Source organism: Aotus nancymaae, unplaced genomic scaffold (genome assembly GCF_030222135.1).
Source record: "Aotus nancymaae isolate 86718 unplaced genomic scaffold, 86718_ANA_hifiasm-v0.15.2.pri h1tg000007l, whole genome shotgun sequence".
Taxonomy (NCBI): Eukaryota; Metazoa; Chordata; class Mammalia; order Primates; family Aotidae; genus Aotus; species Aotus nancymaae.
In genome coordinates this window covers 30,059,954-30,073,161 of record NW_026988418.1, presented here as the reverse complement: position 1 = coordinate 30,073,161, position 13,208 = coordinate 30,059,954, and the positions used below count along the sequence as shown (strand labels likewise).

The 13,208-nt window shown below is 34.9% G+C and overlaps 1 protein-coding gene across 1 annotated transcript in view; it reads left to right on the top strand.

Annotated features, from left to right (window-relative positions):
- DNAI4 (dynein axonemal intermediate chain 4) overlaps positions 1-13,208 on the top strand; it is a 101,585-nt gene that overhangs the window by 53,415 nt on the left and 34,962 nt on the right. Inside the window, 2 exon segments of the mRNA XM_064372477.1 lie at positions 3,020-3,175; positions 10,146-10,340. Coding sequence (XP_064228547.1) covers positions 3,020-3,175; positions 10,146-10,340 — 351 coding nt within the window.

The window sequence follows — 13,208 nt, the reverse complement described above, 5'->3', positions numbered from 1 at the left end:
AGCTGGGATTACAGGCATGTGTCACCACGCCGGGCTAATTTTTGTATTTTTAATAGAGATGGGGTTTCACCATGTTGGCATGGCTGGTCTCAAACAAACTCCTGACATCAAGTGATCCACCCATCTTGGCCTCCCAAAGTGCTGGGATTACGGGTATGAGCCACCACGCCCAGCATCCAGAAAATCTTAATATTTACATAATATGCATCTAAATTCTTTAGTGTAAGCTCTTTCATTATTTAAAGACTTTATTATGAAATATATACTACAAGCAGAAGAGTGTATAACATATATATGTATAGTGTAAAGAAAAATCAATACCATGTACTTACCAGCCAGGATAAGAAATAGAACATCCCCCGTTGATTAGAAGCCCCTGGACACTCTCCTATCACAACCCCCTTTCTTCTAGCCTCCTCTAACAGAAGTATCCACTCTCCTGGCTTTTGGGTTGATCATTACCTTGCTCTTTTAAATTTTCTTTTCTTTACAGCAGACACTAATTGTGAACTGCCCATATCTCCTCCACATTACCTCTTAACTAGCCAATCTCCATCTGTCAGCACTTAACATTTTTTTTGCCTTTTAACAACTATTTAAATGTGTATTAGACTGAGAAATGCTAAAAAAAAAAAAAAAAAAAAGACACAGTTTGGAATGCTTTTTTCTGATACCAGTTAAAATAAGCTTTCTTTGATACCACATAATTATAAAATTGGGAAGTCACAGTCATTCATTATTATCCATCTTTTACATAACATTAGGGCATGAATTTTGAGATTTTTTAAACAGCTTTATTGAGTTATAATTAATATACAAAATTGCTCACGTTGATGCATACAATTTGACAGGTTTCAGATTTTCTGTTTCTTAGGTTAATTAAACTTGTTCAAATGAACAAATGTAATTATAGTACCCAAACTAAAATTAGCAGTAGTTTGTTATCTACAATAAGAAGCAACTTTTAATTATCCAAACATATTATATTGCTTATTTATTATAGGCATATTTATTTATGTAACAATTATTAGTGACTATGTAATAGTATATTCCTATATGCTAAACTTACTAAACTTTCAGTTAAAGGAAAGAAAAAGAAATTTGAGTAATTCAGTATTCAAAGATGTAATTTCTAAGTTCTCTTCATAAACATGGAAAATGTACTTTTTTCAATTGAGCAAAATACACTAGGTGTTCTGTGCATGACTTTGTTAAATGGCCTTAAAAATAAGTTCATTAAGATAGAAATATCATTAAGAAATTTGAGTTAACATTCTTACCCATTGAGACTGGGCACGGTGGCTCACACCTGTAATCTCAGCACTTTGGGAGGCCGCGGCAGGTGGATCACTTAAGGTCAGGATATCAAGACCAGCCTGGCCAACATGGTGAAACCCCATCTCTACTTAAAATACAAAAATTAGCCCGGCGTGGTGTGAGTGCCTGTAATCTCAGGTACTTGGGGAGGCTGAGGCAGGAGAATCACTTGAACTCAGGAGGCATAGGCTGCAGTGAGCTGAGATCACACTACTTCACTCCAGCCTGGGCGACAGAGCCAAACTCCATCTTAAAAAAAAAAAAACAGGGCCGGGCATGGTGGCTCACCCCAGTAATCCCAGCACTGTGGGAGGCCAAGGCGGGTGGATCATGAGGTCAGGAGTTCAAGACCAGCCTGACCAATATGATGAAACCCTGTCTCTACTAAAAATACAAAAATTAGCCGCTAGCGGTGGCACATGCCTGTAGTCCCAGCTACTTGGGAGGCTGAGGCAGGAGAATCGCTTGAACCCTGGAGGCAGAGATTGCAGTAAGCCAAGATTGCGCCATTGCACTCCAGCCTGGACAACAGAGCAAGACTCCATCTCAAAAAAAAAACAGAAACAGAAACAAAAAAAACCATTCTTACCCATTGAAAACATTGCATTACTAGAGCTCCTCCATTTTGTATTAGGAAAATAATAATTGTAACAATTAAGTAGCTGCATTTGCTAGATCTATATTCTGTTTTGATTTTTAAGGAAAAAAATTATTTACTAAATCACCATTCTTTAACTGAAAAATTGGTAAATTTAGCATATTTGAATATATTGTTACATGATTACTGATAAAATAATTGCTGCATAAACATAAATCAGCAGTGAAAGAGACTTGGAGTTTTTAAGTTATTATTTAAAGATAAATAACATTGCCAATATTTGTTTGCAAACCATTGTTAAATTTTTGATGATTTGAATAAATTTAACCTAAACTGTAATTTTAAAAGAGAAGATAATAACCATACTACTCTACAAGCTTCTTGAGATCAGAGTATCAATTTTCCCAGCAGGTACAATCTTTTCACATAATAGGTATATAGGAAATTTTACTTGATAAAAATAGTATCTGATGCTTGCAAATATCTGTTGACAATGACATATTATGTATTAATCATAAATAAAGGAACATAAAAATCTTGTTATAACATAGATGTCCAGAAGCATATCACCAAGGCAGCCCTACAAAGACAGATTGATGAGATTATGCAGCACAAGTGTTGGGTAGAGGGAAGGGAAGTGTGATGGTCAAAAAGGATTGTGAAGATAATTTGGAGTTAGCCATAAAGCACTAAAGTGTTTGTAGATACTAATAGTGTGATAATTAAGTCTTTCTTGAGGTGTCCTCATGATGTATTTCTTTGTCATTTCTATCTACTTTCTGTTATACTGTAAAACAGTAGTATTAATAAATAAATAATAGATTCTTTTTAATTTTTTAATTTCTTTAAAGACAAGCAATTACTATGTTGTCTAGGCTAGAGTGCAGTGACTCTTTTCAGGTATGCTCATAGTACACTACTGCCTCCAACTCCTGGCCTCAAGTGATCCTCCTGCCTCAGGTGGACCAAGTAGCTGGCATGGGCAACTGCGTCAGGCAACAGTAGATATTCTTATCTTAGATTTTTCTGTGACTAGTTACGTATAAAGCTAAAATGTTGCAATTTGGTTTAGAACAATTTTTACCTTTCTGTCTCTTTATTTAGGCATAATGTCCACTGCCTGGGATTTGTATGATTCTTACAATGCTATGGAACTTTTATCTTTATCAGTAAAACAATCTTCAGCTGAGTCAAGTAGTAAAGCAAATGTACTTCCTAAAGATCGGGAGCAAAGATTGGCGGGCAGCACTACAGAAAAAAGTAAGATCTCATTTATTTTAGTTTTTTGAGTGACTTTAACATGGGATTTTTAATAAATTCTTTTTTGGAAGTTACAAAAAATTTTCTTTCTGGTGGACCATGAAAAGTACAGCTTTTACTCAGAAATAGCACTGTTACTCTGTATCACATGGTGTTGGACTTGCCTGAAAAATTTATGTTTTTCTTGGATATCTGTCAAGAATTTTTAGTTTCTCTCTTTCTCTTGTGCACTTTTACTTGTTCTTAAGCTCTCTTTTATACATGTGAGTTCCATCATTTTCTATCTTCCTTTCTTTCAATTAGATTACTTATGAGAAAAAGAATGTATACTAGCTCTATGACAACTTAAAATGATTTGTACATTAACAGCAGTGGCTCTTAATTTGGGACTATTTTACTTTCCTTGGGGATATTTGGATATCTGGAGACATTCTTGTTTTTCATGACTATGAGGGCATCTGCTAGGGACACTGCAAAAAATCTTTTAGTACACAGGACAGTTCCTGCAACAAAGAATTTTCAACCCAAAATATCAGTACCTGTACTGCCACGGTTGAGAAACCCTACATTACAACTTTAGCTTTTAGTATTTTAATTTTTAAGAAAAAATGTTATAATTAAAATCAATACAAAGTTGTAACTTTCCAAATTACTTTGCAATGTGAAAGAATTTTTACAAGTCCAGTTATAAGAAGTTAGTTCAATTCCGTTTCTGAATAGTTTATGGTTATCTACTTTTACTTTTCCTATTTTGAAATGTTGTATCTCTTTCTTATAAAATTATATTACTGCATTTAAGGGATGGTCCTCATTTTAGAATAACTTCAACCTGATACATTTTTTGACATTTTGGCAAATTTTTACAGTTAAATGGAAATGTTTCTACTTTCACTAATTTTGACCCAAAGACAAATGAAATATTTTCAAGTTCAGTAAATCAGTAAGTGTATTTTGAAATAACAAGTTTAAAGAGAATTAATAATTTCCAGAAAACAATTACCTTATTTATAATTGACTACGTGTCCTTAGGAGACTATAGATCCATGAGACCTTTCAACTTGTTCCTTTTTTAAAATCTCATTTACTAGTCTCTTTGAATCTTAACTTTCAATAAGTGGCCTATATTCCTTGGTTCTTTAACTGTGTTTACAGTCATGTAGACTAGAGCTGTGTTTTACTGAAAGTTGTTTATAATGAAGACTAGCTAATTTTCCCAGAGACCAATGAAGGGAAAAAATCAGTTATTTAGTATTAGTTTTCGCTAAAGAAACATTGTTTTTCTTAAGTATGAATGTCTACACAATAGGTTTGGTTTTAGACACTATCAAAAACTTCTCAGAAGAAGCCATTCTTAGACTGAAAATTACACTGGGACTTTGTATTAGATCTATCTCTTCCACACCATTAAGGCCATTGGCTTACAAAAATGTGCAAGTGGAAAGTCCCCCACAAAAAATAAATCTCAATTTGTGAATCTTTCAGAGTATTTGATGTGTGTATGGGTGTGCTTTTAAAAATTAAAAGGGATAATAAAAGCATATTCAATAACTACAATAGAAAATAAAGATACATTTTATTTTAGTATTATAGCCAGTCAAGGGAGTAGGGGAAACTGGAACTAGGAAAGAAAGTTAAAAAATAGGAAAATATAGGAACAAAGTTGATTAATCAGATTTGTTGAAAATGTAAAGGAAATTCAGATGAAAACTAAGACTAGTCACTTCTAAGATCCTTTTGACGCTGAGATTTTTATAGTAAAAACACAAAGAAAAATAGTTAAATATGCTCCATATTTGATTTAAGAGTATTATACAAGTTGCATTTAACCTACTATTTGCCATACTCAAAGAGGAAAAAAGTCCAATAATATTTACCTTTGAATGTAAGACCACGTCTTAATTGATAGAGAAAAATGATTTTTTCTTCTGAAATAGTGCTATTAATCAATAGAAAATTGGTTAATAGAATTTTCTAGTACAGTTTTAGATTTACAGAAAAATTGAGCATATAATATTAAGAGATCCATAAAATCATTTCGTCTCTCTACTTTCACACAGTGGCCCCTATTATTAATATTTTGCATTAATGTGGTATATTTGTTATAATTGGTAAACAAATATTGATACATTATTATTAATTAAAATCCATAGCTTACATTAAGTTCCATTCTTTGTGTTGTATAGTTCTTTGTATTTTAACAAATGCATAACAGCATGTTTCTACCATTACAGTTTTATACAGCAAAAAATTAATAGTTTCACTGTCCTAAATATCCCGTGCCCCACGTATTCATCATCTCTCCTTTCTCCTGTACTTTTGATAGTCAATGATATTTTAATTTTTATTGTCTTTATAATTTTGTCTTTCCCAAATTGTCATATAATTGGAGTCATACAACATATAGCCTTTTCAGACTGGCTCTTTCTACTAAGATTCCAAGTGTTTGGATATCTTCCTGTTATCTTTCTATTACTGATATCTAGTTTGGTTCCACTGTGATTGTAGAACACACTGATTTCTCTTCTTTTAACACACTATGATTTCTCTTCTTTTAAATTTGTTAAGGTTTGTTATTTGGCCTAGGATCTGTATTCTGCTCTTATTAGGTAGAATATTATATAAATGTTAGTTACATCTTTTTAGTTGATGATGTTATTGAATTCATATATACCCTTGCTGATTTTCGGTCTCTTTATTCTATCAACATTTTATTTAACCATTATTTCTCTTTTCAGTTCTAATAATTTTTACTTTACATATTTTATAGCCTCATTGTTTTGCATAAACATTAATTATTGCTATGTCTTCTTGGTGCAATCATAACATAATGTTGCTATTTGTCCCTGGTAATTTTCTTTGCTCTGAAGTCCACTTTATATGATATTGCTATAGCCCCTCCTGCTTTCTTTTGGTTAATGTTTGCCTACTATATCTTTTTTTATTTGTTTACTTTCAACCTATCTATATTGTATATTTGTAGCAAATTTATTGTAGACATCTTATGTTTGAGTCATGTTTTTAAATTCAGTTTCTTTTTTGCCAGTCTTTGGCTCTAAATTGGCATATGTAGAACATTTGTATTTAATTTTTTATTGGCATGTTAGCCTTTAAGTCTGCTGTTGTTTTCTGTTTATTTTGCTGTTTTTGTCTCTCTTATCTTCTTCCTGCTTTCTTGCTGCTTCCTCAAACATTTTAATTTACCTGTAGTACTTTGAGTTTACTTATGTGCAGCTTTTTTTTATTGTTTACTTTACATATTCCATTATGCATACATAATGGTCCATAGATGTTGACATTTCACCAGTTCAAGCAAAGTGTAGAAATCTTACCTCCCTTTAGATTCCACCCCATTTATATTTGCATTAAATATTTCTTCTATTTAGAAAGATTTAGATATAAAAACATTTAGTATTTAGACATTTAAAACTATATTAGATGATGTAATAATTTTTTCTTCGTCAAACATAATTAAGAAAACTCAAAAGAAGAAAAAAGTATATTCTATTTATCCATATTTTCACTCTTTCCATTGTTCTTTTTTCCTTTCAGATGTTCTAAAATTCCTTTCTCATTTTTTTCCTGTTTAGAGAACTGTCTTTAGCCATTCTTTAGGGAAGATTTTTTTTTTGAGACAAATTCTTAGTATTCCTTTATCTGAGAATACAATATCTTAATTTCCTCTTTATTCCAACAGGATAATTCTTATAGGAAAATACACTAGGTATAGAATTCTGGGTTGACCATTCTTTCCACTCAAAACCCAGAGAATGTGTGCCACTTTCCTCTGGCCTCCAGGGTTTCTAATGAGAAATCTGCTGCTATTCAAATTATTTTCCCACTAAAGACAAGGTGTCATTTCTCTCTTACTGCTTTCTAGATTTTTTTTTTTTTTTTTTTTTTGGTCTTCTGTTCTTAGAAATTTTGATATGATGTGTCTTGGTGTGCATTTCTTTGAATTTCTCTTCATTGTGATTTATTCAGTTTCTTGATATGTTTGTTGTTGTTCTTTGCCAAATTTTGGGAGTTTTCAGCTATTATTTCCTTAAGTACTTTTTCAGGCCCACCCTGTTTCTCCCATCTTCGGTTGATAATGACATGAATGGTACATATGTTGCTATAGTTGCAGACGTTCTTGAGACTCTTCATTTTTTTCAGACTTTTCTCTCTGTTTTAAAGATTGGGTTATTTTCATTTTTCTTTTTTCCAGTTTACTGATTTATTTTTCTTCCATTCTGCTGTTGAGCCCATCCATTGAGTCTTAAATTTTAGTTATGTTTTTCACTCCTAATATTTCCACTTGGTTCTTCTTTTCATTTGCTAAGACTTTCTGTTCATTTTCTAAGAGTTTCTATTCCTTTGATGATATTTTCTATTTTTTTCATTTGTTTCAAGTGTCTTCGTAAACACTTGTTGAAGGATTTTTATGATGTTTGCTTTAAACTCTTTGGGCTGGGCGCAGTGGCTCACGCCTGTAGTCCTAGCACTTTGGGAGGCCGAGGCGAGCAAATCACCTGAGGTTGGGAGTTTGAGACCAGCCTGACAAACATGGAGAAACCCCGTCTCTACTACAAATACAGAATTATCCAGGTGTGGTAGTACATGCCTGTAATCCCAGCTACTCAGGAGGCTGAGGCAGGAGAATCACTTGAACCCAGGAGGTGGAGGTTGTGGTGAGCCGAGATTGCACAATTGCACTCCAGCTGGGCAATAAGAGCAAAACTCCATTTCAAAGCAACCCAAAAAACAACAACAAAAAAAGCTCTTTGTCAGATAATTCGAACATTTATGTTGGTGTATAGGGATTTTTTTCCATCCAAGTTAAGATTTTCTTGGTTCTTGGTATGATGAGTAACTTTCAATTGAAACCTGGACATTTTGGGCATTGTAAGAGTCTGGATGTTTTCTAAGCTTCCATTTTAGCAGGCTTTGTTTGACACTGTTCTGGCACGGGAAAGTAGAAGTTACTGCCTGATTATTGCCAGGTGGGGGGTAGAAGTCTATATTCACCACTTGACCTCCAGTGACCTCAGTGGAAGTGGTGTCTTTATTACTATGGGGCAGTGACAGGAGCTCCTGTTTCCATTGACAACACCGTGGCTGGGAGGTTATACAAACGCTTCTTTAGTGCTACATATGCGGCCTGCACTGTCACTACAGAGTAGAGGTTGTTCTCATTATTGCTGGGCAGTGATGAAAGTTTTGACTCTTTACCAGTCCAACTCTGATTACTACAACAGGCAGAAGGAAGTATATTCTGTTACTACTGGATAGGTTGGAATTCCAGGTTCCCCAGCTGGTCTCCATTGACACTGTGGGAAGGGGATCACTCTCATTATGTTTGGAGGGGATGAAAGTCCTGCCCGCCTTCTGGACCTTCATACACAGTGAAAGGTCAGGGACTTGGGATGCCTTGTTACAACCTAGTGAGGGTGGAAGACTAGGCTCCCACTTGGCCTTTGTCGCATGGATGGGGCTACCGTTTTTCTGTACTTGGCTGGAGTAGAATGGCTGCCATCTAAAAGCCTGCTTTCTTTCAAGGCTATGCTTTTCCTGGTCCTTTGGCTAAAGAGAGGAGGCTTCTTTTGGGGATTTTTTTTTTCTTGCCTGTTTCATCATCAGTATTCCTAGGTTGCTGACTTCTTCAGCTCCATATCTGGTATATATGAGGCAAAAATAATACCCATTCCTTCTCTTCACCTTTCAAAGACTGCTTATATTTGTTATTTTCTAAAATTTCCAGTGTTTTTAGTTGAATTTAGCAGGAGGAATAGGGAAAAGTATCTTCCCTCCATCTATAAAGATAAAGAAGCAAGAGTTTCCTTCATTCTTTTTTTTTTTTTCGAGACGGAGTTTTGCTCTTGTTACCCAGGCTGGAGTGCAATGGCTCGATCGCGGCTCACCGCAACCTCCGCCTCCTGGGTTCAAGCAATTCTCCTGCTTCAGCCTCCCAAGTAGCTGGGACTACAAGCGTGCGCCACCATGCCCAGCTAATTTTTGTATTTTTAGTAGAGACGGGGTTTCACCATGTTAACCAGGATGGTCTCGATCTCTTGACCTCGTGATCCACCCGCCTCGGCCTCCCAAAGTGCTGAGGTTACAGGCGTGAGCCACCGCGCCCGGCCTCTTCATTCTATTTTTAAAGTAAGAATTTACTAAGTAGTATGGTAGGCAGAACATTAGTCCCCAAACTTGTGCACATCCCAATCCCTGGAACCTGCAAATTTATTACCTAACATGCCAAAAGGAATATTCCAGGTGTGATTACAATAGGGATCTTCAGATGGAGAGATTATCCTGGATAATATTATTGGGCCCAGTCTAATCACATGGGATACTAAAAAGTAAAAGACCTTTCCCAGCTGTGGTGTGGGAGAGAGATGTGATGACAGAAGAAGATCAGTGGGAGTGCAATCAATGTTCTGTCTTTGAAGATGAAGGAAATGTTGTGGTGGCTTCCAGAAACTGAAAATACCAAGGAAACAAATGCTCCTTTAAAACCTTTAGAAAGGAACAAAGCCCTGTCAACTTCTTGGTTTTAGCTCAGTGACATCTGTTAGGCCGCTAATCTACTGAACGGTGAGGTAAATTTTGCATTGTTTTAAGCTACTGTGATTTGTTATAGCAGCTTCATTTGATGATTGACAGCAGTCATCAAATCAGACGTTTTTCTGAAGACTGATCATCTTATTTCAACTTGAACTTAAAAGAATAAAGATAAAAATTACCTCAGGAGGTTATCATTGCCTATCTTCTGAAAAATAGTATAGTTTTCAATGGTTAAGAATTCCAAAATGAGATATGTGCATCTTTCGTGTGCTTGGTACATAACATATTCAAGAAATAACTATTAAAGTTGTTGAAAACTCGAGGAAAAGAAATACAAATGTTGAAATGTCATTTTAAAAATCTCTAGAATGTATGACTCATCTATTTGAATATTTTATCATTGTATCATGTTTGTATTTTATAGGTAGTGAAGCTAGTTCTCTAATGGACATAGAAAATGTAATTCTGGCAAAAATCCATGAAGATGAGGAAGACCTCTCAGATGTAATATTAAAATCTGACAGATTTCATCAGGACTTATTTTTTATGGAACGAGTTCTAATGGAAAATATATTTCAGCCAAAACTTGCAGCTTATCGTCAGCTTCCTGTTTTAAAAGGTATTTTTTTTTAAAAAAAAACATGTTTAGTCTGGGTGTGGCCACTTATGCTTATAATCCTAGTACTTTGGGAGGCTGAAGAAGACGATTGCTTGGGCCCAGGAGTTCAAGGTTGTAGCAAGCTGTGATCATGCCACTGCACTCCAGCCTGGGTGATAGAACAAGACCTTGTCTATTAAAAACAAAAAGAAAAAAAATCATGTTTAGACAAACTCAAATAATTTTAAAAATGTAAGAATTTTAGTATATATTTCTAAATATAATCTCCAGGTTGAGTTGTCATTTTCAGAGTACTTGTTTCTAAAGCTTTCAAGACTAAATGTGCGAGTAGCACTAGAGTCCAGACTAGGATGCCCACAGAAGCAGGCTGTCTCAGATTCAAAACTTCCTAAGCATCTATACCTCTTTGTTCTCCCTTATTCTTGCATTCAATTAGTTATTCATTTTTATAGCATCTCTCATATTCAACCTCTTCCTTTCCATTTTCATTGTTACGTATTAGGTTCTCACTTTTGTTACCACTCCCTAATTCTATTTCAGGAGCATTCTTGCTGATCTCATTGCTACAAATTCCATCTCATATGATCATAGAATATTTTAAAGGATTTTAGAGGTTGTCTTAATGAAACTTTAATCATTTGTTTAAAAATACGTGAATGAAGAAAATGAAGGCTATAGAAATTTTGTAAGGTTTGTAGTAAGTGCAAAAGCTAGGCATTCAACCGAAGTCTTTTGATCTCAAGTTCCAGTTCTCTTTCTACTATATCACCCCACTTTGCTGATTTATCCTAAACACAGCATGGCACTTAACCACTCAAAAAACCTTCAATGCTGTCCTATTGCCTAGAATAAATTACAAAGCTCAAAGCGTATCTTTCAAAAGATATCTGCAATATGACCACAGATTAGTTTGTATTATCATATTGCTTTGGAGACTCTAAAAGTTAGCTATATTTAGACTTATATGGTAATCCTCAAATTAAACCTACATTTTTCTGCCTGAGTACTTTTAGTTGGAATGTGCTTGACAGTCTACCCTTATCCCCACCCCATGTTTGCCTATTGTATTCCCAGCTTTCAAATATGGATTAGGGAAACTTGTTTTATGGAATTCATCATGATTCTTCAAGTCAAAATTAATATGGTTACATTTAAAAAGAAAAAGATTATAGAATAGTGTGTATGATAAATGGTTGTAAATCTTTTTGCCTGCATACATCTAGAAGAATGTTGAAAAACTGTGTTTCTCCTCTCATATTAGGTTGATATTTCAACATTTTTATTATATATATACAAATTTTTCATCCTGTATTTAAAGAGTTGTAAGGTTGCAATTCACATAGTACTGTATATATTGACATTTACAAAACAAAATGTAAATATAACAATGTAAATGTTACTGTTGGCCCATCACTTCTTTCAACATATCTAAGAAAAATACCATAGCAAATGTTTTAATGAGGTACAATGTATATACAATGAAATATATATTTTAAATTATATTTAGAAATACATTTTGAAAATGTATAAACTCTAGTTACCAATACCTTAATCAAGACAGAAAATATATTTGTTAACCCTAAGAGTTACCTTGTGCTGTTTACCAAGTAAATCTTAAGCCCTCCAACCCCCAGCACACACATACACAGGCATTGCTCTGATTTCTGTCAGTATAGATTAACTTTCCCTATTCTGGTATGTCATATAAGTAGGTTCATAAAGTAAGTATTCTTTTGAGTCTAGCTTCTTGCATTCAACATTAATGTTTTTGAGATTTTCTAGGTTGATGTGTATCTAAGTAGTTCTTTTTTTCCAAGTAAGGCTCTAGTATATGAATATACCATAATGATCTGTTTATGCATTCACATGTTGAGGGACACTTGAGTATTTTCAATCTGGGGATATTAAGAGTAAAGCTGAGGCCGGGCGCGGTGGCTCAAGCCTGTAATCCCAGCACTTTGGGAGGCCGAGGCGGGTGGATCACGAGGTCAAGAGATCGAGACCATCCTGGTCAACATGGTGAAACCCTGTCTCTACTAATACAAAAAACTAGCTGGGCATGGTGGCGCGTGCCTGTAATCCCAACTACTCAGGAGGCTGAGGCAGGAGAATTGCCTGAACCCAGGAGGCGGAGGTTGCAGTGAGCCGAGATCGCGCCATTGCACTCCAGCATGGGTAACGAGCGAAACTCCGTCTCAAAAAAAAAAAAAAAAAAAAAAAAAGAGCAAAGCTGATATGAACATTTTCGTGTGAGCCTTTTGGTAGATGTATGTTTTAATTTCTCTCGTGAAAATACCTACAAATGGGATTATTGGGTTATTGGGTAGATGTTTAACTTTTTAAGAAACAGTGAAATACTTTTCCAAAGTGGTTATACCATTTTATACTCTCACAACAATGTGTAAGAGTCCTACTTGCTCCACATTCTTGGTAACACCTGATGTTGGCAATCCTTTTAGTGTTCTAAAAACTGAGTTCTTGTTTATATAGTTTATTTTGATCATTTGAATATCTTCTGTTTACCATTTGGTCAAGTCTCCAATTTTAACATTGAATTGTCTTTTTATTTTTTAATTCCTCTTCCTCTTCCTCTCCTTCTCCTTCTTTCTCCTCCTCCTCCTCCTCCTTCTTCTTCCTCGTTTCTCCTTCTTCTTCCTCTTCTTTCTTCCTCTTCTTCTTCTTTCTTCTTCTTTCTTCTTTCTTTCTTCTTCTTCGAGTTTCTGTCACCCAAGCTGGAGTGCAATGGGGTGATCTTGGCTTACTGCAACCTCCACCTCCCAGGTTCCAGTGATTCCTGCCTCAGCCTTCCAAGTAGCTGGGATTACAGGTGCCCGCCACCATGCCTGGCTAACTTTTGTAATTTTAGTA